The 20851-nt window shown below is 41.4% G+C and overlaps 1 protein-coding gene across 3 annotated transcripts in view; it reads left to right on the forward strand.

The window, feature by feature from the left end:
* CDYL (chromodomain Y like) overlaps positions 1-20851 on the forward strand; it is a 359350-nt gene that overhangs the window by 329967 nt on the left and 8532 nt on the right. For 2 of the 3 annotated variants that reach the window (XM_063923082.1, XM_063923079.1), the window contains one exon: positions 778-988. In XM_063923082.1, coding sequence (XP_063779152.1) covers positions 778-988 — 211 coding nt within the window. Of the gene's footprint in view, positions 1-777; positions 989-1546; positions 2234-20851 lie in introns of those variants that run through there. The other variant, XM_063923080.1, reaches the window with a different exon arrangement.

The following is a 20851-nucleotide window of genomic DNA, read 5'->3' on the forward strand; positions in this document are numbered from 1 at the left end:
GATTAACATTTTTGCTGTCCATATGGAGTGTGTGTTGTTGTGATGTGGTCAGTATGTTGGTTTTTCCTACAACAAATCATATTTTCTGGTAGCATACTAGATTGAATATTACATTTTTTGGTCATTATGTAATGAAATTACAGCAGTTTGGTGTGGTGGTTAGCATTACTGCCTCAAAGAACTGAGGTCATGGGTACAGTTCCGATCATGGGCCTAACTTTGTGGAGTTTATATATTCTCCCCGTGCTTGTCTGCATTTTCTCCACATACTGGCAGTTCAATTGGTTTCCCAAAAAAAAATTAAAAAAATGAACACTAGTGTGTAAGTGTGTGCATGTACATGTGTCTAGGGCAGACTGTATGGGACAAGTGCTTCTAATCTGCTGGCAAAATCTATGTAACATGAGTGAAAATATTCCATATTTTTTTCCATTGTGAGAAAAATAATTTGCTTTAATTGCATGAATTCTTCTGCGTTAGGTTGTAATATTATGAAAACAACAGCATATGCAAAATTTTATTGTTTGACAATTTTAACACCCCTCCCCCCTGTCTGTAATCTTTTTATAATATTTTATAATTTGTTTCTCTTTCTCTTCATTGCTACATTCTCTCAAAATCAGAAGTAAAGAATAAAACTTTATAGGAATAAATGATTTTCAGTACAGATTTGCCATTATATGTTTCTTACAACACTATAGCCATGACAGTGTTATCTCTATCACTGCTGGTTATTATTAAATTGCATTATTATTTGTCTGTATTTACTCTTTTTAGGATATTTGTGAATACTTTTATTCAGTTTAAGAAACCAATTATCGTTGCTGTAAATGGACCTGCAATTGGACTTGGAGCATCTATATTGCCACTTTGTGATGTTATCTGGGCAAATGAGAAAGCTTGGTTTCAAACACCTTACACTACTTTTGGACAGAGCCCTGATGGCTGTTCATCTTTGTTGTTTCCTAAAATTATGGGTCTTGCATCGGTAAGTTGAGTTTTGGCCCTTTGTAAAACTTTAAAAAATATGACCTTTATTTTCACAAAGCTATCTAAGCATGTACTTTTCATGTACATAGATTTGACTGAAAATAAGTGAAGTACCATTTTTAGAAATGCTGTTTTAGTTATTTAGAGTTTTTTTTTTTTTTTTTTTTTTTTTTTTTTTTTTTTGCATACCTGGTTATCCTTTTGTTATTTGCATCCAATATTATAATATTGTTCAACATCTCACTGGTGAACTGGTTTAAGGCTAAATTGGCTAGGCCCCTGAGGCAAACCAATTAGGTTTTGGTTAATACAGTCATAGGGAATACATATTTTGTTCACGTTGACAATAAAAAAGTTTAATGATTGTTATATATATTTAATATATGCTATAAAATCTTTCTCACAGTACCTAACTTTTGAATTAAGTTGTTACATAGTTACAATTGTTGTTGAGGTTGATAAAAGACAAATGTCCATCGAGTTCAACCTGTATTATATATATATTTTATATATATATTAATTAAATGCTGTATCCTTGATTATTTTTTTCCGCTAGGAATTTATCTAATCCATTTTCAAACTTATTGATTGAGTCCACCATTACTACCTTCTCTGGCAGAGAATTCCAAATCCTTACTGTTCTTACTGTGAAGAACCCTTTTCTCCGTTGTATATGGAATTTTTTTTTCTTCTATCCTCAGGGAAACAAATCGTTTAATAAATCCTTGTACTGTCCCTTAATGTATTTAAAAATATTAATAATGTCTCCTCTCAGTCGCCTCTTTTCCAGTGTAAACAAATCTAACCTTTTACGTCTTTCCTCACAATCCAGTGCCTCTAACCCCTTAACTAGTTTAGTGGCTCGCCTCTGAACCTTTTCGAGTTCCAAGATATCTTTTTTATAGTGAGGTGCCCAGAACTGTACACAATATTCCAGATGTGGCCGCACCAATGATTTATACAGTGGCAGGATTACACTCTCATCAATTGTTTCCATTCCCCGCTTTATGCATGCTAACACCTTACTTGCTTTTGTTGATGCATTTTGACATTGCGTACTGCTACTAAGTTTGTCGATAAGCACTCCCAAATCTTTTTCAACTACTGTTATCCTTACATTTTCCCCATTTATAGGCTGCCTGAATGTTCTTAGTCCCAAAGTGCATAGATTGTAAGCTTGCAAGCAGGGCCTTCCTACCTCTATGTCTTTCTGTTTTTACCCAGTTTTGTTCTATTACTGTTGTTCTAATTGTAAAGCGCAACGGAATATGCTGCGCTATATAAGAAACTGTTAATAAATAAATAAATAACTTTACATTTGTCTGTATTGAACCTCATTCTCCATTTATCCGACCAGACCTCAAGTCTAGATAAGTCATTCTGTAGAGACTCAACATCCTTGTATGAATTACTCTACATAGCTTAGAATCATCTGCGAAAATTAACACTGTGCTTTCCAGTCCCTCTCCTAGGTCATTAATGAATGTGTTAAACAACAATGGTCCGAGTATTGAACCCTGCGGTATTCCACTGAGCACTGAAGCCCATTCAGAGTACATCCCATTAATCCCCACTTGCTGTTCCCTATTGAACAGCCAATTATTCACCCAAGTACAAATAGTGTCACCTACCCCAAGCTCCCTTAATTTGAGAATTAGTTTCTTATGTGGAACTTTGTCAAAGGCCTTAGCGAAAACCAAAAAAATCACGTCCACTGCTTGACCCTGATCAATATTATCGCTCACTTTCTCGTAGAAGCTTATTAAGTTAGTTTGACAGGACCTGTCCTTCACAAAACCATGCTAATTCCTAGTAATAACTTTGGGGGTATCCAAGTACTCAAGTATGCTGTCCCTTAATATACTGTCTAATAATTTCCCCACTATAGATGTCAAACTTACCGGTCTATAGTTACCGGGGTGAGTTTTAATACCCTTTTTAAATATTGGGACTACCTCTGCTATACGCCAGTCCTTTGGTATCGTTCCTGATGTAATTGACTTCCTGAAAATCAAACATAGGGGTCTCGATATGTCTACATTAAGTTCCATAAGAACCCTGGAGTGGAGTGCATCCGGCCCAGGAGATTTCTTTATCTTAATTTTGCTTAGTCTTTCCCAGACTACTTCCTCATTTAACCGAGTACCTAGGATCGGGTCCTTATCGTAGCTTATGTTATGCTCTACTCTCGTCAACCTGTCCTCATTCGTGAATACTGATGAAAAGAATATATTAAAGAAATCCGCTTTTTCCCTATCATTAATCAAGACATCCAACTCGCCCTTTAAAGGCCCAATATTCTCCCTTTTTAACCTTTTACCGTTTATATACTTAAAGAACTTTTTGTGGTTTGTTATACTCCCCATTGCGAATTTTTTCCCCGTTTTTTATTTTAGTTGCTTTGATTTATTTTTTGCATTTTTTGTTACATTCCTTGTAGAACTGGAATGCTTCCACCGTTCTGTCAGACTTAAATGCTTTGAAAGCAAAACTTTTTTTATCCATTTGTTCCTTGTTGCATGCCTATAGTTTGTTTTTATTTTTTATCTCCTCGCAGTGTTGTATTATAGATATTATCTTCCATGGCTGTAGCTTGACCTATCTTTTTCTCTTGAAACATGCTGTGTGTTTTATTTTTTTTTATTTTTTTATAAATACCTACAATTGAAAAAAAAAATAGTACAAACATGCTAATACCCTTTTCCTTACTCGTGACCATTGTTTTCATCTCCACAAAGTAAACACTATTATTTAACCAAGATGCCTTCAGAAATAAATATATTTTGTTAAAAGCCATGAAACATAGGCCCAGCAGTCATCAGTCTTCCAGCTATTCTCTAAAATAGATTAGTTACAATAATTGCACCCGTAGACTCAACAATAGCAGTACACATTGCTTCTAGATTTAGGGATGATTAGATTTTGAATTAACCTCTTGGTCGGAGATTCCGCTAGGTGCAGCTTGCCATGCGCTTTATTTTAACACCGGTAATGTGCCAGATGACCTATTCAATTAGATATTACGCATTGTGCCTGTAAATAGGGCTTATCATAACTAATGGGGCTCTGTGCATAAGTGAGCACTGTTAAGCACTATTTCCTTTTCTTTTGATTGAATAGGTCTTTGGCACATTATCTGGGGTAAAACTGTGTGCAAGGCATACAAAAAATAAAGGATAATAAATAGGCGTGCCAACCATAACATTTCCCATTGTCTGGAAGGAATGTTGATGTTTTCTTTCTTGTAACTTTTTTAAGTGATTTGGCAGGGCTAGGGTCAAAACCTTGTAGTCAAGAAATGCTTTTAAATAATATATTTTTATTTAGACAATTAGTTATCAACATGGAGGACATTATCATAAATTACATACAGGCGTTATTGACATTTGACAAGAGTCACCATTGATAATCAACTGCATACAATGTATAAATATAATATGTATAATATGTAATAAACTTCTTTCAACCTATCATATTCAATTTGTCTCCAATATTTCAATAATTTTTAAGTTTTCATAACACTTATTTGCACAAAGGGAAAGAGAAAAAGTAAAAAAAAAAAAGGGGGGAGGGAAAGACCAATTATACTTTGAAAGAGATTGTGTACCCTCAATACGTTAGACAAAAATTTAAAGCCACATAGGTGTACCTTAATGGAGCAGGGAAGACAGACCAGCTAAGTAAATCCCATAAATTATCAGTCAGACATCACCTAGTGTACATTAATTTAGGATGAGTATCTAGAATCTGACCATTTAGCCCACATATTTTCAAATTTGGCACATGCCCCACGTGACATGTAGACGTATCGCTGATGCTGAATTGAGGAGTTCAACAGAGCTTTTCAAGCCTCAAAAGTGGGTCCTGCTTGAGCTATCCATGATCGAGCTATACACACCTTAGCGAGGGAATATAGATTTGTGATGTATTGGTTTTCAGGTGTGCTAAGTACAATTTCATCCTGGGCGCCTAGAACACAAAGTTTGGGAGTGAGGAAATCTACTGGAATACCAGTATAAACCATAGCCCTTTTAACTTGAGTCCAAAAAGATCCAACTACAGCACACACCCAGATAATATGCCAGAATGTGCCTGGGGAATTTCTACAATTAGGACAATTAGTTGAGGTATGTCCACCAAATTTGACCAGCCTCACAGGAGTCAGATAAGTCCTGTAGAGAATAAAAATGTGTATCTGCTGAAATCTTATAGAGACCATTGCTAATCGCAGTAGTTCTCTAGCAGTGTCCCATTCCTCATCACTCAGAGGGTCTAACTCATTCTCCCAATTCACACGCAATCCCAGTAAATTATCAGTATGATGATTAGATAATAAAAAGGAGTAGGATAGTGAGATAGCTTTGACGCGTCCTCTATTGGTGATAAACGTTTTAACTGGAGAGGGGATAAAATCCGGAGAGCTATCTCTAAATTGAATCTGGAGAGCATGCCGATGCTGTAAGTAACGAAAGAAAATTTTGGGGGGAAGATTAAACTCATCCTGCAATTGCTGAAAAGTTTTAATGTTTTTCCCCTGATAGATCTGCTCGACTCTGTTCTCCCCATTTATTTTCCATAACCGTCCACCTGGTAGTCCATATAACTCAGATAGCTTACGAGAATGCCAGAGGGGAGGATCAGGATCTACTGTACATCATTATACTTAGTCATGACTTGGACCTCACGCCAAATCTTGATGTCTTGTACAAGTATGGGGGGATATTGAGGGAAAGAGTCATCACTTAATAAGGCTTGCAGAGGAGTAATGTTTGGGCTACTTGTTGAAATAGAGCATACGGTAAAGATGTCGGACCTACTTCTTGAACCTATATACGAATGTGCGCTAGTTGAGAGGCAAAATAGTATAGTCTAAAATCTGGTAGAGCCAGGCCGCCATCTGCTCTAGTTCTAGTGAGAGCATTCAGACCAATTCTAGGGCACTTATTAGCCCATATCAAAGATGATAATATACTGTTACATTTTCTAAAAAAATGTTATTGGGATATAAGTTGGAGATTGTTGTAACACATACAAAATTTTGGCCATTGTTAAAGGCAATTTACTCCATGCTTTGGATCTGTCCTGCACATATATAAGAAGAGGCAAGAGGTTATTAGGTATAAAGTCATTACAATCATTAGTAATAATTATGCCTAAATATTTAAACTTGTCAACCAAGGTCAATGGTAGAAGAAGTTCTGGTTTACAAGGAGGAGAGCCTCGTAAAGGCATTATTGAGGATTTCTCCCAATATATAGTTAAACCAGAGTACTCTCCAAAATTTCCCACTATACTCAGTACAGCCGGCATAGCCATTCTATAATTACTCAAAAATAACAGGAGAGGAGCGTGTAAAGCCACAGTGTCCATCCTCTGGCCTAGTTTAAAACTGGGAATATCTGGGTGAGTTCTTAAGATACATGCCAGGGGTTCAATGGCAAGGATCGAAAAGAGTAGGAGATAAAGAGCAGCCTTGTCTGGTACCTCTAAACAATGGGAAAGAGACAGACACATATCCATTCACAGAAATCCTGGCTGGTGGTATAGTAATTGGACCCATTTTAAAAAGGAAGGGCCAAAGCCGAACGATTTTGTGGCCAATAAATTCTTTTAAATACTCTGAGTCAAGTAAGGCCCAGATCATCTTTCCCACATCATTTCCCACTGTTAGCTTAAGAAAGGTAAAGCAAAAAGTTGAAAACGCATATATTTCATTTTATTATTAGTACTTACAGCAAACCTCCAATAAAGTACACATGGCTGATATTAGGGATGAATTTCTTGGGTCGAGATATAGATCTCTATATACTCTGTGTGTGTGCGTGTTTGTGTGTTTGTAAATATAGATAGATAGATAGATAGACAGATAGAGGAGATAATTATATATATATATATATATATATATATATATATAATTATGTGTGTGTGTGTTTAAAAGTTACCCCTTTTCCCATAAACTGTACAACCCGTGAACTAAAAATATTTTACTCTACTATTGCATCTAAAGAATGCCCAGTCTGTCCAAAAGACAAAAACAAAAAGTAAATGTGCATGGGTAGTGTAAAATGACAATTTTTCGCTATTTTACCAGTAAAATTGTGGAGCTTCTCCATTGGGATTATAACGGTCTTTATAATTTATCTAAACTGATGTGGATGATTCTGGGTTTGGTCCCACATAAATTGAAGCTTATTTAATGTCTGTGAGCTTTCCCAAAATTGAAAATGAAATGAAAGCCCATCCGGATTAGGGCGATTCTCTGTGATGCACGGGACAGCTACACAAATTCAAACAACATACTTCTCTAAAATAACAAGATTTTAGTGGGTCTTAAGTTATAGGGTGAGGCGTTGCTACTAAGCAATTAAGTTTTCATATAACAACAATCTCTTAACAGACCAGTTTAAAAAGGAAAAAAAAATGAAAGCATGTGATGCACAGGACTTTTTGTTTACTTTCTTGAGAATCACCCATTAACCCTTCTCTTTTATGGAACTCGAGGAAGATATTAGGCTAGATGTTATAGGCTAAATTGCATGGTGATAAACAACCAACAACCAGCTCTTAACTGTCAAACCCAGCCTGTAACATGGCAGTTAGGAGCTGATTGGCTGGTACTTTATCACCATGAAATATATAACTTTTCAAGGCTTATTACATCTACCCCATTGTCTCTCTTTCTAGGGTGAAAAGTCCAGGTCCAGACACCTTCACTGTCTATTATTACAAAATGTTTAGAGATAAGTTGGACATAATGCTACTGTACTTTCTGCATTTATTGCTATTACTGGCGGCTCAACTTTATCCACTCAAGCCTATGAAGCACGCACATTACTGTGTTTACTAAGGAGTGGAATGACCCAGGTCTATGATGCAGATATCAACCTATTTCCTATCTCAACATTGATATAAAATTGTTCTTTAATTGTTTCAAATCTTACCTAGTTGATTTTATATACACCGATAAAGTATTTTTTTTTTCCCCTGGTAGAGTGGCTAGGAGCGATACTAATAAGCTTTATAGAACTGACTGAATATGCCTCCAGGGCTGATACTCAAGTTGTACTTCTAACAACAGATGCTGAAAAATATTTTTTTAAACAACTGCCAATCATGACTGGAGTGTTTGTGCTTGGTTCCTTCTTACCTGGCGATTATTGTATCCCTCTAAAACTTTACTCACCTGGAATTAGGATAAATGTCTCTCTAGCAGATCGCTTTGCTATATCTAATAGAACATGTCAGGGTTGTCCATTATGCCCCATGATCGTTGTACATTGTAGGGGAGCCTTGGAATCTGCCATTAGAGTCAACCCAAATATCAGAGGGATTACTATGGGGAGTTCTGAGCACAAACTGACTCTGTTCAGGTAATCGGTTGGCAACTATGGTGAATTTAGGGGGTCATTCTGACCTGATCGCTCGCTGCGGTTCAGCACAGCGTTCAGGTCAGAACTGCACATGCACCGCCGGCGCCGCAGTGCAACGGCGGATGGTTGACAGCCTACGGCAGTCACTACCTAGCGATCAATCAGGCAGAGCCGGTCGCTGGGTTGGACGGGGAGGCACGGCAGCGTTTGGCCGCCGTTTTGGGGGTGCGGTCCGGCCAACGCAGGCATGGCCGGACCGTGCTGTGTCGAGCCGCAGCGACTGCATGATGTCACATGCAGCCGCTGCGACCCGGGCAGCGACGAGTAACTCCCGGCCAAGTACACTGTTCGATGCTTTTGTACTGGGGAAGGGGGGCGGCCTGACATGTGGGGCGGACTAGCCCTGTGCTGAGCGTCCCCCCGCATGTCAGTGTAAGTGATCGTAGCTGTGCTAAATTTAGCACATCTACGATCAGGTCGGAATGACCCTCTTCGTTGTTTCGCTCCCTAATCTGGTCTATTAATTTAAAATTTTTTGTAAATTCTGAAACATAAAAATAAATTATTCACAATTGATGTCATTAAATATGTTACCTTCAAGTGGCATCCACTCCATATTAATTACTCTGACTGAACACAATATAGATTTTTTTCAAAGCATAATCTAACACATGGACTGGCATGTAAAAATGGCTGAGTAAAAACTTTGAGCAGACAGTATAATTTGGGTAAAACTGTAAATTTAGTATATCTGCAGATGCTTCCAGTCATAATTCCCAGTATATTTTGTAAAGAGACTCCTAAACTGATCAGTGATTTTACCTGGAGAGGGAAAATGCCAAGATTCTGCCATGATGTTTTGTTCCAAAGAAAGTATCATGGAGTCCTGCAATCACGTACAGTAATTTCCTTTTGTACTACCAGGCAACAGTTGAAATGGTCTTGGACCAGTAAGGCCAAACAGTGGGTGTCGAAAAAGGGAAATCTTTTCTCCATTCCCATAGATATTGTATCCTGAATAAAGGATTTATCAAATCTATACCCAATTACATATTTAATGGTAGTGTTGTGACCTAGTCCCATTATGGAGATAACCTGGGTGGGAATATACCAACTAACCCTGTTTTTTAGCTCCTAAATATTATGGATATTTCAGATTCTCAATTGAAAAAGTAACTTCTTCAGCATCTTGGCAGTGTAGCCAAGTCAATTATATCAGTTAAGCGTAAGTCATCCTCTCTCCAACAATAAAGAATTGGTTTAATTGTATAGACTGCTGTATCACTAATGTTGTCTCTGAAGATTGACATTCTGTTATACTGTTGAAGTTACAGCAACAAGGAATTACATCCATAATAGCTGTTAAGGTGTTGAATTCATCATGTCATTGAGCAATTTGGAAATGAATCAATTTGTTCTGAGTCTGTTAATAAATTTTAAAATCAATCTGTTGTATTAATAATTTAGATAGTGATTGATGGTGTTCAATAATATCCCCTATAATTAGCGCCCTCAGATCTCGTTTTGTATTAGTTATTTATTGGACTTTAGCTAACAGAAAGTCCTTCTAGAGGTGCTGCTTGTGTTATTCTTTAGCACAATTTGGGAATCTTGTCTGTATACGTATGTGTGTGTATATATATATATATATATATATATATATATAAAAATAGAAAGAATGGAGGCGGCACTCACGCAGATTTTTGCAAACGTAGAAAAGTCAGTTTTAATTTACCGACATGTTTCGGGGACTTGCCCCGACGGGGCAAGTCCCCGAAACATGTCGGTAAATTAAAACTGACTTTTCTACGTTTGCAAAAATCTGCGTGAGTGCCGCCTCCATTCTTTCTATTTTGCACATGAGGTAATACCTCTAGGAGGGCACCGCAGTCACATCACCATTACAGAGGAGTGCCGGGACTTTCCATTATTATATATATATATATATATATAGAGAGAGAGAGAGATTTATGGTAAGTACTTACCTTTGTTAAATCTCTTTCTGCGAGGTACACTGGGTTCCACAGGGATAACATCGGGGTGTAGCATTGAAGTTTGATCCGAGGCACCAACAGGCTAAAAGCTTTGACTGTTCCCAGGATGCTTAGCGCCGCCTCCTCTATATTCCCGCCTCCAGGCACTGGAGCTCACTTCTGTTAACCAGTCCAATGCAGTAGCAGGTAAGAGAGACGACAGCAGTTAGTAGCCACATACACTACATTCTCACAACAGGAGAAGGTACCAGCGGCTAGTGCCATACAAACCCAAAGAAGCTAAGTGCGTCAGGGTGGGTGCCCTGTGGAACCCAGTGTACCTCGCAGAAAGATTTAGCAAAGGTAAGTTCTTACCATAAATCTCCTTTTCTGCAGTGGGGTACACTGGGTTCCACAGGGATAACATTGGGGATGTCCTAAAGCAGTTCCTCATGGGAGGGGACGCACTGTAGTGGGCACAAGGAGGCATCCTGGGAGGCGGAAGTATCGAAGGCATAGAACCTTATGAACGTGTTCACTGAGGACCACATAGCAACCTTGCACAATTGTTCAAGGGTCGCACCACGGTGGGCCACCCAAGAAGGTCCAACAGACCGAGTAGAATGGGCTTTGATGGTAGCAGGAGCTGGAAGGCCAGCCTGTACATAACCATGTGCAATCACCATTCTAATCCATCTGGCCAAGGTCTGCTTATTAGCAGGCCAGTTACGTTTGTGAAAACCAAAAAGGACAAAGAGGGAATCAGATTTCCTAAGAGAAGCTGTTCTCTTCACATAAATATGGAGATCCTGTACCACGTCCAACGATCGCTCTGTGGAGGAAAACCTGGAGAGGTAAATGCCGGAACCACAATCTCCTGGCTAAGGTGGAAGGATGACACCACCTTAGGCAAATAACCAGGGCGAGTTCTAAGAACCGCCCGGTCTCTGTGAAAAATCAGAAAGGGTGACCTACAGGACAAGGCACTCAAGTCTGAAACACGTCTAGCAGAGGCAATAGCCAGCAAGAACAAGACCTTAAGAGTAAGCCACTTAAGGTCCACAGACTCAAGAGAGTCAAACGGAGACTCTTGTAAGGCATCCAGAACAACCAACAAATCCCAAGGAGTCCATAAAACACCCTGAGTGAATGTATGAACAAAAGGCAGAGTCGCAATTTTTCTCTGAAACCATATCGACAAGGCAGAAATATGAACCTTGAGGGAGGCCAGATGAAGGCCTAAGTCCAGGCCCTGTTGCAGGAAAGCCAAAAATTTGGCAGTACTGAACTTGTATGCGTCATAATGGTTAGTCGCACACCAGGCGAAGTAAGAATTCCAGACTCTATGATAAATCTGAGCAGATGCCGATTTACGGGCCTTTAAAATAGTTTGAATGACCGACTCAGAAAATCCTTTGGCCCTCAGTACGGAAGCTTCAAGAGCCACGGCGCCAAAGTCAGCCGGGCCAAATCCTGGTAGACACAAGGGTCCTGAACGAGGAGGTCTGGGCGTTGCGGAAGTAGAAGAGGACGCTCTATCGAGAGACCCTGCAGATCTGAGAACCAATGCCGTCTGGTCCACGCTGGAGCAATTAGAAGTAGTATTCCTCCTTCTTGCTTTAACTTCCTTATCACCCCGGGCAGAAGTGATACCGGAGGGAACACGTACGGCAGTAGAAAGTTCCATGGAATTGCCAGTTGCGTCCACGAATGCCACTTGATCCCTTGCCCTGAAGACCGGAACCTAGTGATTATGTCGAGATGCCATTAGGTCTACATCTGGTAGGCACCACTTGTCCACTTGGAGTTGATAGACTTCCGGATGTGTAAATCCTGATGACTGAGGAAGTCCGCTTCCCAGTTGAGTACTCCCGTAATGAACACTGCCGATATGGCTGGCAGATGGCGTTCTGCCCAACAAAGGATTTTTGATACTTCCATCATTGCCATGCAGCTTCGAGTGCCGCTTTGATGATTTGTGTACGCAACCGTGGTGGCATTGTCTGACTGTACTTGAACAGGCCTGTTCTGTACCAGAGGCAGGGCTAGAATCAACGCATTGAACACTGCCCGCAGTTCGAGAATGTTTATCGGGAGGAGAGATTCCTCCCTGGTTCATAGATCCTGAAGAGAGAGTTGCTCCAACACCGTGCCCCAGCCCACAGACTGGCATCCATCGTCAGAAGGACCCAGTTGGAGATCCAGAAGGGACGACCCCTGCTCAATTGCTGGTCCTGTAGCCACCAGCTCAGTGACAGGCAGACCTCTGGAGTCAAGGCCATGTGAGTCCTGATCCGGTGAGGCAGGCCGTCCCACTCGGAGAGTATCAACTCCTGTAGAGGCCGGGAATTAAATTGAGCATACTCCACCATGTCGAAAGCCGACACCATGAGGCCTAATACTTGCATCGCTGAGTGTATGAACACACGTGGGCGAGAGAGGAAGCATATTATCTTGACCTGAAGTTTCAGGACCTTCTCCGGAGATAAAAACAACCGCTGATTGTGGGTGTCCAAAAGTGCTCTAAGGTGCACCATACTCTGAGCAGGGACCAGGGAAGATTTCTTCCAGTTGATGAGCCACCCGTGGGCTTGCAGGAATTGGACCGTCAGTTCCAGATGACAGGAAAATCTCTGGAGAGTTCGCCAGGATCAACAAGTCGTCCAGATATGGCAGGATCCTAATACCCTGACGGCGGAGTAGAGCCGTCATGACCGCCATGACCTTGGTGAAAATTCTTGGAGCCGTGATCAGACCAAAAGGTAAGGCCTGGAATTGAAAATGTAGGTTGCCAATAGCAAATCGCAGGTATTGCTGATGCAACACTGCAATAGGTATATGCAGGTAAGCATTCTGTACTGTATATCCAGTGATACCATATAGTCCTTGGGCTCCAAAGCCAGAACAATAGAGCGAAGAGTTTCCATACAGAATTTGGAAACTTTCACAAACTTGTTCAAAGACTTGAGGTTGAGAATGGGCCGGGAAGAACCATTCGGCTTCGGAACTAGGAACAGCGTTGAATAGTACCCCTTGCCTCTCTGAGCCCGAGGCACCGGCACTATCACTCCCATGTCCAGGAGGGATTGCCCCACCAGATGTAGAGTTTTTGCTTTCACCGGATCCATAGGGACGTTTGTCAAGCAAAACTGGTGAGGGGGATGTTTCTTGAAAGAGATGGCGTATCCGTGAGCGACGACTTCCCTTACCCAGGCATCCGAAGTGGTCTGTGACCATACCTGAGCAAACCATAGAAGTCGGCCTCCCACCCTGGTATCCCCCAGAGGGAGGCCCGCCCCGTCATGCGGCAGGCTTGTCTGTTTTGGAAGCAGGCTGACGGGCAGCCCAGGCACGTTTAGGTTTGAGCTTAGTGGGTTTGGAAGTGCGAGCCTGTTTCGGGTACGCCTGACCCTTTGCTTTTACCTGGAGGTCGAAAGGAACGAAATTAAGTACTCTTAGCCTTGAGGGCCGAAGGTGTAGTACTAGGTAGACATGCAGGCTTAGCCGGTGCTAAGTAAGCAACAATCTTATTGAGGTCTTCCCCAAAAAGTATGTTTCCCTTAAAATGGATCACCTCCAAGGTCTTTTTAGAGTCCAGATCTACAGACTAGGACCGCAACCAGAGGAGCCGGCGAACCAGAACAGACGTAGTAGACGCTTTGTCCACCAGGATACCTGCATCAGATGCCGCCTCCTGAATATAATGAGAGGCTGTAATAATGTATGAAAGACACTGTCTAGCATTATCAGGAAAATTAGACAGTAGTTCCGCTTTAACTTCCTGAACCCAGGCCTCAATAGCTTTAGCAGCCCAAGAGGCCGCAATAGTAGGCCTGTGCACAGCTCCAGCAAGAGTGTAAATAGACTTCAAGCAATCCTCCACACGCTTATCTGTCGGTTCCTTCAGAGAGGTGACGGTAGTGACGGGCAGAGCAGAGGACACCACCAGACGCACGACTTGTGAGTCCACCGGCGACTGTGTTTCCCAATTTTTTGTTAACCCTGCAGTGAGGGGATAACGAGCTAGCATCTTTTTAGACAGAGAGAATTTCTTTCCTGGAGACTCCCAGGATTCCTGATGTATGTCAACTAAGTGGTCAGAGTGGATCAAAACTAATTTATTAACTTTCTGACGCTTGAACTTACCTGGTTTCTTAGAAGTAGTTGGAGGTTCTTAGTCATCATCAATTTGAAGAATCAGCCCGATAGCCTCCAAGAGGTCAGGAACAGCCGCTTGTGTCAAAGATTCCCCATTAGAAGCGTCTGCATCAGTTTCTGAGGGGTCAGTATATGCGCCATCTTCATCAGCTGAAGTATCTGAAACGTGTGGATTGTGGGGAAGTAATAGCCCGCTTAGATGACCCCTTGGTCTTGCGCGGGTTAGGATTTTGCTTAGCCAAAGACTGATTTAATTGCTGTAAATGAGAGGACAGAGTATCTGCCTATGGCGGATTAACTGCTGGGACAATATGTGGCTGTAATGGCACAGGAGGTCCCATAGGGGGCGCAAGTCTAGTTACCAGCGTAGTCAGTAAATTAGAAAATGTAGCCAATGGCGGGTCATGATTCGCCCCCGTTGCTGTAGACTAACTGAGGGTTATAAAACCTTCAGTACCTGAACCCTCAGCTGCAATATTCTCTTCAGAGACATCCATGGAAGTAGCCATGCATGTTACAGGATCAGACATAGAATTATCACCCTGTTTAGCTGACATTATATAATAGCGTAACCATAGGGCAAAATAGTACAATATAAGCAGACAAAGTACCTGGCAGAAATCCCCCTTGTATAGTTTGACTGCAAATAGAGCACACACGGAGGATTTAAGAGGTATATGGTGACTGTAATACACAGAGAAAAATACCACAAGAGTATATCCTGTGAAACACTATATTATATGAGAACCTGGATGCACTTAGCCCCCTTCAGGGTACAGAATATAGGGATAGCAGTATATGTGAGATACACGGAATGGAAATCACAGCAGCTACTGCCACACACACTGTCACATGTACAATGCAGAAATAATTACAAATAACAATAAAACTGCACTGGTCTAGCAATACTAAGTAACTGCACTACAAAGTAATGCTATATATGTATATAGATATAACAATGCACAGTAAAGACTGGATGTATATCCCAGGATACTTGTACTAAATAGCCCTGAATGTATGCACTTGTTATTAACTAACACATAGCCCTGAATGTATGCACTTGTTCTTAACTAACACTGTCTAAAGACATGTAGAATACTTAAGTGTCCTGTAAATGCACAGCGCCGATGATGCAGGCTGCTTTACAGAGGAGATATTGCCCAGCAGTCCCAAAGTCAGCGCAGCATGTGTGTAATGGCGCCCAAACGCGGACAGGGAGTGAGGAAGACAGAGAGATGCAGCTCCAGGGCGGGAACATTAGCAGTAAATGGCGGCTGGGGGAGGGGCTACAGGTCAGAGCCTTATCCCCTTGCTGGACTTCACCACCGGGTACTGCGGGCCTTAGCAAAACAGATTATGAGGTAATCCGACCTATGCCCTTGCCGTGGTGGTCTAGTGGGGTCCCTGTACGGCCACATTGTCCACGCCAGCGCGCGCGGTCCGTCTCCTAAAGTCTGCGCCGGATCGCGATTTGCAGCGGGTCCTGCCTGGGGAACCCTCTTACCTCCTCCCTTCATGCGGCCACACCGTCCCGGAGAGCAGCGGCAAGTGTGTGTGCCCTAGTGGAAACCGGAGCCCTCCGCTGTAAGTACCCGGCAATCAGGGCGCGGGAACATTGAGCGCCGCCGGGGGAGGTGAGGGAGCCGCAGCATGATATGTCAGAATGACATATAGTACTTGTAAGTGCCTATGCTGCGGCCCTTGAAGTCTTCTGTCTTCTGAAAAGCTCTTTTCAGGGCTGCCCAGCGCAACCCTCCCTGTTAGCTGCCTGCACTGCAGGCACCAACTTACAAACTAAACTCCAGTGCCTGGAGGCGGGGATATAGAGGAGGCGGCGCTAAGCATCCTGGGATTCTGTTCTTCATACAGGAGTGTCTGATTTTCACGGCTGTAAATAGAAATGAGTGTTAAAAATTTGGTAAATGTATAGAAATGTAAATTTGAGGAGTCTTAATGTAAGTAAATATTAATCCATGGTTCTCGGTGTTATACTGGGAGCACCCATAGCAGATGGTGTAAAATGTGACTGGACCATTTTTGTAGTTTATTAAATTCTACACACTGGAGGTGCAATCCAAATTATAATCCGATTGTCTGTTTGGGCGTTATTGTTCACATTATTATGTCAACCCCCTTTTCATCCCCTTAGGGGAGGTTTATTAAAATTTTAATTATATAGTTTTCCTATTTCCCACCTGCAGAATACCGATGTTAAATTTCAAAATTTCAGCTTCCTAACATATCGGGAAGTAAGAGAATTAGTGATCAGTTATATGTATATGTGTGTGTATATATATATATATATATATATATAGGGAACAGGGATTAATATTGGGCCACTTGTGATACAGACAGATATGTTATAAAAATTATATTGGCAATCTGAAATAACACTCCCCTGTGTTACTACTGGGGTGTCAGCTGGATCCTTCAAATGAGTACAGGGATGGTGATTCCCTGAATGAGATTTATGAAAAAAGGGAGGGGGGGGGGGATGAAGGATAAATAGCGACCACGGTGTCAGTATAATAAGTATATAATTGCCAATTCAATTTAGTTAAAAGGTATTTATTCACGTACAATTACAAATAAAAGAAACATCTAAAAAAAATGGGACAATAATAAAAACACAACTGAACTAAAAGCACTTAAATGAATTATATAAACTACAATAAACACATGTATAAGAATTTTTTCTCATCTTAAATGAGGTAGGTGAAGGTTCCCAACGCGTTTCGTCTGATGAGACTTCTTCTTACCATTTGAAGAAGTCTCATCAGACGAAACGCGTTGTAAACCTTCACCTACCTCATTAAAGATAAGAAAAAAATCTTATACATGTTTTTATTGTAGTTTATATAATTCATTTAAGTGCTTTTAGTTCAGTTGTGTTTTTATTATTGTCCCATTTTTTTAGATGTTTCTTTTATTTGTAATTGTACGTGAATAAATACCTTTTAACTAAATAGAATTGGCAATTATATACTTACTATACTGACACCGTGGTCGCTATATATCCATCACCCCCCCTTTTTTCATATATATATATATATATATATGTGAAAGGGGGGATAAGGGTTTCAGCGACCAAACGGTGTCTGATACAGTAAGATATAAACATGAGGAGACTTAATGGATACGTATAAAATAATAGAACATTTATTTATACAATATAAAAAATAATTAGTATCAGGGTGGGTTTAAAAGCCGGGAATCTAATACAAAATAAAAGGACAGCTAAAAAACTACATAAATTACATGTAATAAAAGACAATAAATAATTAAATATCGGATAAAAGAGTGCTGCTTATCTTTTAAAGTGGAGAGTCAATTGAGGTACACCCAACGCGTTTCGTCACTCAGACTTCATCAAGGGGTGTTTACATGTGTAAGGTCATCCTCTCTTTATGAATCACCAGTTAAACTCAATCTAACTATATCAGTCTACAAAATAAGTGCGCTCAACAGAGATATATATTTTTTTATCTTTATTTACTGATCTCTATCGACAAGGGATCCGCTCTGTGTAGAAGCTTGCCCTACTTGTTTATATTAGTACTATTATCTTGGTTAACTGACATAAAGACTAACTGACATATATATATATATATATATATATATATATAAAGAACAATAAAATAAAAACATCAGTAGTAATCAATAAGAGCGCACTAAGGGATTATATATATATATATATATATATGTGGACGAAGAATGAGGTGATAAAGGCGACCACTGGTGTCAATCGAATGTAAAGAATAGGCAGTTATATAAAAAGTAAATAAAATTTATTTAAACTGTGAAGCACTAAAACAAGCCCGAGTAAAAAGATGGAAGTTGATAAGATAAAAATAACATGCACAAGGGGGTAAAAAACGCTTAAAAGATTACAAAATAACATAAACACCATAAAAAACGGTACATAGGATATTAAAATATATATAGGAATAAAAAACCAAAAAATTTAAAAATAGAGGAGTAAAATGTCTTAACTTAGTAGCAGGGCCGGCGCTACCCGCTCAGCAAGGTCCTGCAAAGCAGGGAGGCGCTGGGTCAGAGAGGCGCTCTGCGACCTTGCTGTGATCTGCGCTGTTGATGCCGGCTGCCAGCGCCTGTCACTCTGACAGACGACAGCAGCGGCACCTTACTGATGGGGCCGCCCCTCTCCCTGCCTCTTCACTTATGAAGCCGCCCAGCGCTGTGTAGGAGCCCGCAGCCGGCAGCAGTGTAGTGAGTCACACTGACTCATTACACGCTGCCGCCACTGTGCTGCATGTTCTAACAGAAAAAAACAGTCACATCACCCTTCTTCTCTGCTCCGCACTGCTGCTGCAGCTCTCTGCTTCCTGGACTCTGTGTTGGCCCTCACTGCATGCTGGGACATACGGGGGAGGGAGGAGGGGGAGTCTCGGCAGCAGTCTGTGGTGTGTGTACAGAAGAGTGATGCACTCAGCCCCTGCAGTGAAGAGCCTTGATGGAGCCAGAACCAGGAGGTGCACAGTGTGGAACTTGTGGAAAAAGAAAACACATGTAAAGTAAAGAGTGTGTGTTTAGCTATGGCTGTGTGTGTTTCTGCATATACTGCATATGTATTTTCCTATGTCTGTTTAGCTATGTGTATTTTTTGTGTATACTGTATATGTATTTTGCTAGGTGTTTAGCTGTATGTATGTACAGTATGTATGTGTTTGTGTGTGTGTGTCTTTTCTGTGGATGTGTCTGTGTATATGTGTTTTGCTGTGTGTGTTTTACTATATGTGTGTATATCAATATCTACAGATGTAGCCACACTTATCCATCCCATGATGCGTACGCATCGCGGCATGGATGACGCCACTGGTGTGCCCATGTCTATGAGTCGCGCATGTGTACTTCTATGGAGTGAACGGAGGCTGCGAATAGCCACAGCACGGCGTTCACTGTCTGCTTGCCATGATGCGTATGCCGGTTCCTACACATTGCAGCAACAATGAGGCTGGCCACATCTCTATCTATCTATCTATCTCTCACATTCCCGGTAGTAAATGTTGACGTGTGCATCTCTATACTGTGTGTTGTACCGTGTATAAGCGTATGTACTGTGCGGCGTACCGTGTATAAGCTTCTGTACTGTGCGGAGTACCGTGTATAAGCGTCTGTACTGTGTGGCGTACCGTGTATAAGCGTCTGTACTGTGCGGGGTACCGTGTATAAGCTTCTGTACTGTGCGGCGTACCGCGTATAAGCGTCTGTACTTTGTGGCGTACCGTGTATAAGCTTCTGTACTGTGCGGGGTACCGTGTATAAGCGTCTGTACTGTGCGGCGTACTGTGTATAAGCGTCTGTACTGTGCGGGGTACCGTGTATAAGCTTCTGTACTGTGCGGGGTACTGTGTATAAGCGTCTGTACTGTGCGGCGTACCGTGTATAAGCTTTTGTACTGTGTGGCGTACCGTGTATAAGCTTCTGTACTGTGTGGCATACCGTGTATAAACCTCTCAACTGTGTGGCGTAACGTGTATAAGCTTCTCTACTATAGGGGGTATTCAATTATGTGCCAAATTTGACCATGGGTATTCAATTGCGGGCGTTTTGAGCCAGATTTTAAATCTCTTTTCACCCATGAATTTTCCCCCTTTTTATGTCGAATCGGCATGGGCGAAAACGCCCCCAAATTCGACAACTCGTAGATCGGCTGCAAATTTGCAGATTCACGTGATTTTTGCCAGTGCCGGACTTTTTAACAAGTCAGAAAAATGGCACAGGCATTGAATAGGGTGAATCTAATTCGCCCTAAAAACAGACGATAATTTGCCGATTTTTCGACTGGTCGAAAAATCTGGCAATAATTGAATACCCCCTATGTGTTAACATGTATAATCTTCTCTATTGTGTGGCGTACTCTGTATAGGGCTCTAAACTGTGGCGCAACATGTATAAGGCTCTCTACTGTGTGGTGTACCATGTATAAGCTTCTCTGCTGTCTGGCATACCCTGTATAAGGCTCTCTACTGTATGGCGCTACGTGTATAAGGCTCTCTACTGTGTGGCGTACCGTGTTCAAGCTTCTCTACTGTTGTGGCATACGGTGTATAAGGCTCTCTACTGTGTAGTGTACCGTGAATTGGGAGTACTATTGTGTGGCGACACCCCTTATTAGTGAGACAAACAATATTTTGGGGGATGCTATTTCCCTATTTTTAATATGGGATGGGGCCCAATGCATATTGTTGCACCTGGACCCACTATTTCTAGTTCCGCCACTGCGCCTGTCTGCCCAGGAAGACCACCGCATGCATCCCTGCCCTCACCCTTTCTAACTCCCCCTCAACGTCCCTGCCCTCACCCTCCCTGTAACTCTCCCTCAACGTCCCTGCTCTC

The sequence above is a fragment of the Pseudophryne corroboree genome, chromosome 5, assembly GCF_028390025.1.
Source record: "Pseudophryne corroboree isolate aPseCor3 chromosome 5, aPseCor3.hap2, whole genome shotgun sequence".
Classification (NCBI taxonomy): Eukaryota; Metazoa; Chordata; class Amphibia; order Anura; family Myobatrachidae; genus Pseudophryne; species Pseudophryne corroboree.